This window comes from Dinoponera quadriceps, unplaced genomic scaffold, assembly GCF_001313825.1.
Source record: "Dinoponera quadriceps isolate SergipeBrazil2010 unplaced genomic scaffold, ASM131382v1 scaffold1537, whole genome shotgun sequence".
Lineage (NCBI taxonomy): Eukaryota > Metazoa > Arthropoda > Insecta > Hymenoptera > Formicidae > Dinoponera > Dinoponera quadriceps.
In genome coordinates, this window is record NW_014555597.1 from 1 (window position 1) to 3,620 (window position 3,620).

Genomic DNA, 3,620 nt, shown 5'->3' on the forward strand with positions numbered 1-3,620 from the left:
GAAATGGTGACATTGTGCCTTTTTGTTGTTCACATTTACTTGAACTGAAAATATGATTATTGTTAGGAAGCGACTTCATATTGCTGTTGAAATGCATGTTACTCAATCTTATTAATAAAATAACAATTAGTCTAAAATATCTTAACACCTAATTATAAGCAACATTTAAAATCAGCGGCAGGAATTTAGTTATAATATTTTAAAGTCAACTTTTATAGTAAAATTATGTGGCTTCTTAAATATAAATTAATTTTTTAAATTATTCTGCGTATAAAAATTGAAAAAAATAATAGAAAAACCCGTATTTCACAAGACAATTTNGCGTTACACATCATAAAAAATAGACATGGTTTGTTCGGAAAGTAATGTCAATGAGTCGATTAAAAAAATTTATTGAACTTTTTGTTATAACACATCAAAATTCTTCAAAATAGGCTCTTCCTGCGTTGACACATTGGCTCCAACGAGTTTTCCAGGCATCGAATGCGCCACGATAGGAATGTCCTTTAAAGCCGCTGCTTGGATCCCCTCAATGGTCCCAAAATGCTTTTCTTTCATGGGTCCTTTCAGGCGTGGAAACAGAAAGAAGTCGGTGGAGCGACGTCCGAACTGTACGGAGGCTACAGAATCGTTGGCATCCTTGCTTTGAACAGATAGTTAGTGACGAGGAAAGAGCTGTGGGCCGGCGCGTTGTCGTGATGCAACTTTCAGTCCTTTGCGATGTCCGGCCGGACGTGTTGAATAGTGCGTTTCAGTCTCTTCAGCACTCCGACGTAAAATTTAGCATTCACAGTTGTACCAGGTGGTACAAACTCGTGATGGACCATCCGGCGCGGGCTTCGTCGTCGACCTCTTTCCGGCCTTCCGAAAAAACCTTGTGTCACCGGAACACTTGCCGATCCGACAGGGCATCTTCTTTAAAAGCTGTCTTAATCATTGGAAGAGTTCTCGCCGCGGTCTTGTCGCCGCGGTCAAGTTTAACGCAAAACTTGATCGCCATCCTTTGTTCTAACTAGCGCTGCAATTTTACTTGCACGAGGTCACAAAACGACTTGCACGGAAACGCAGGTCCTTACTATACGGCTGGCGGGAGAAGACTGAGTGACTCAACATTCGTTATTTGACCCCCCTCTACCATTCCCAACCGATCCGAACGCGCTCTGACGGTAAGTCGCGTCAAAAAAATCACTGACATTACTTTCCGGACAAACCATGTATAATTGTTTAGTTAATGCACACTTTCATCCATTTGGTTTTCACTTTTCTTACTATCTTGTGTGTTATTTCAGCGAAGTGTAAGCGACAATAAAATAAACTAGAGAGAAAGAAAGAGAGAGAGAGAGAAAACAAATGTGGATGAGAAATAAGAAGAAACGGAGTCAGCGAAACAAAGAAAATTTGTATAATAAAATGACAATTAATAAAATTAATATAAATGCGAATTTGATTTGCATTATGTTCATATCGAAATCCATACATAAATGCCCATCGATATGTTTCGTTAGCATTCACGTTATAACAGTCCCTTTAACAGGATAAAGCATTCACCTGAGGTTTGTACTTGCTGTTAATAAGAAATGATATCAAATGGATAATTGAAATTATTATCAAATTTTATTTTAACAATTAGAAAGCTAGAAAAAGGATGACGTAATATTTTCGCATTCGTATTTATTAACGATATAAGCTTTTAATATATTTCTCAAATGCAAAATTTGTCAGCAATATAAAATTACAAGTTCATTTGATGCTCGTTTTGACCGTTATACTCATCCCGCCGGAAAAATTTGAAAATCCTCCTCCTTCCAGTTTAAATCAATTTATAATTATTTTAGCGAGCTTACCGTATGGAAAGCAGTAAACGGTTCAATCCATATGTCAGAGTCCCTCCAGAGGAAGAAATTATGATCTTTGGTATTTCAGAACGGTTTCCCAATTTTTATAATATGAAGCAACTACAAGAAAATTTTTGAACAAAATGGACCTAGGTTCCGATGATAGTCGACGATGGAGTAATGGTAATATACAACCACTATTCGCATCAAAATTCAAAAGAGAAAATATTAATCCTCTGCTGTCTCTTTTGAGAAATTCAATCGATTATATACTAAGTATAATAAAGTAAATGTCCGTAATTTTAACAGTTCATTACGATTTGCCTGCTCGATCGCGACTTATTAACCATAAACAGAAATTCGACGCGCAGTTTTTCAACATGACATCTTCGGAAGCGCACGCCAATGATCCTATGTGCAGGATGTTGCTTGAACACACATACGAAGCGATTATTGATGCCGGTGTAAATCTTAAAGAATTAAGAGGAACAAAAACCGGTGTCTTCATAGGATCATGTTCGACTGAGATAAAAAATATAATTATCTATTACAGGCCTCAAGTAACATATTTAATGATATTTAAAATATTTAAGGAAGATATTTCGGACGGTTGAATATTTCATAAACGAAGCATTTTATATGGTAATAACGTTACAAGTATAAGATGTATTTAAACAACTTTCACTTAAACTTTATCGGCGTTATTTAAACGGCTACGTAGCGGTAATATTCGGCCATCCTGGGATTTTTTATATACGCACGCAATACAGAGAAAAAGATGCTGGAATAAAATTTACATGATATCGCATCTTTATTTGTGATTAGGCAGATGGATACCCAATTGTTGGACGTAGTAAATACTGGTTAGCCAACAGCATTTCTAACTGGTTTGGCCTTAATGGACCATCTTATGCCTTGGATACGGCTTGCAGTTCAACCCACCACGCCATGGCGGAAGCTTACAGAATGATACGAAGTGGAAAATGCGACGCGGCTATCGTGGGGGGCACCAACATGTGTCTGCATCCCAACATTTCGCTTCAATTTTTTCAACTCGGTAAAGTTATACTTAAGAACCTGTTTGTTCATTTGCATCTAAACATTATAACGGTAAAAACTCTTGACATTGTTGTTATTATCAATCAATTCAACAATTTAAGATGTTCTCTCCAGTGATGGTTATTGCAAGCCATTTGATGATTCTGATACTGGTTATATGCGCAGTGAAGTTATAGCGATATTGTACCTCCAAAAGGCAAAGAATGCGAGACGAATCTGTGCTACTTACGTCTAAGCTAAAATCAACTGTGATGGCTTTAAGCATGAAGGCATTACATATCCCTCTTATCACATGCAGAAGGTGTTATTAGAAGAATTTTATGGTGATTGCGATGTTATACACGAAATGCTTCCCTACATGGAGGCCCGTGCAACTGGTACTGCAGTTGGAGATCCGGTAGAAATAGACGCTATCGATCAAGCATTATGCTTAAAAAGGTCCTTTATTAACGGGCTCAGTGAAATCAAATCTTAGCCATTCGAAGCCTGCCAGTGGTCTCTGTTAAGGAGCAAAGGTATATGAATATATTTGTTTTAACGGTGCCTTTAAAAATTAAACTACATGTATGTAATATTGTTTGAAACGTATTTTTAAATTTAATCAATGTATAGTTACGGTGCTGTTGTTTCTGTTATAATTAATATATCAAAACGGTTTGAAGGTGTTACTAGCGATAGAAACAGGTATAATCCCACCAACTATACACTTTAAAACACCGCGAAAAG

The 3,620-nt window shown here is 36.9% G+C and overlaps 1 protein-coding gene across 1 annotated transcript; it reads left to right on the top strand.

Annotated features, from left to right (window-relative positions):
• The first annotated feature begins 2,215 nt into the window (after nt 1-2,215).
• Nucleotides 2,216-3,369, top strand: LOC106744792 (fatty acid synthase-like). Its single transcript, XM_014619830.1, has 4 exons — nt 2,216-2,395; nt 2,661-2,892; nt 2,996-3,090; nt 3,193-3,369. Exons 1-4 carry the CDS (start codon nt 2,216-2,218, stop codon nt 3,367-3,369), a joined length of 684 nt encoding a protein of 227 aa, XP_014475316.1.
• Nucleotides 3,370-3,620: the final 251 nt, after the last annotated feature.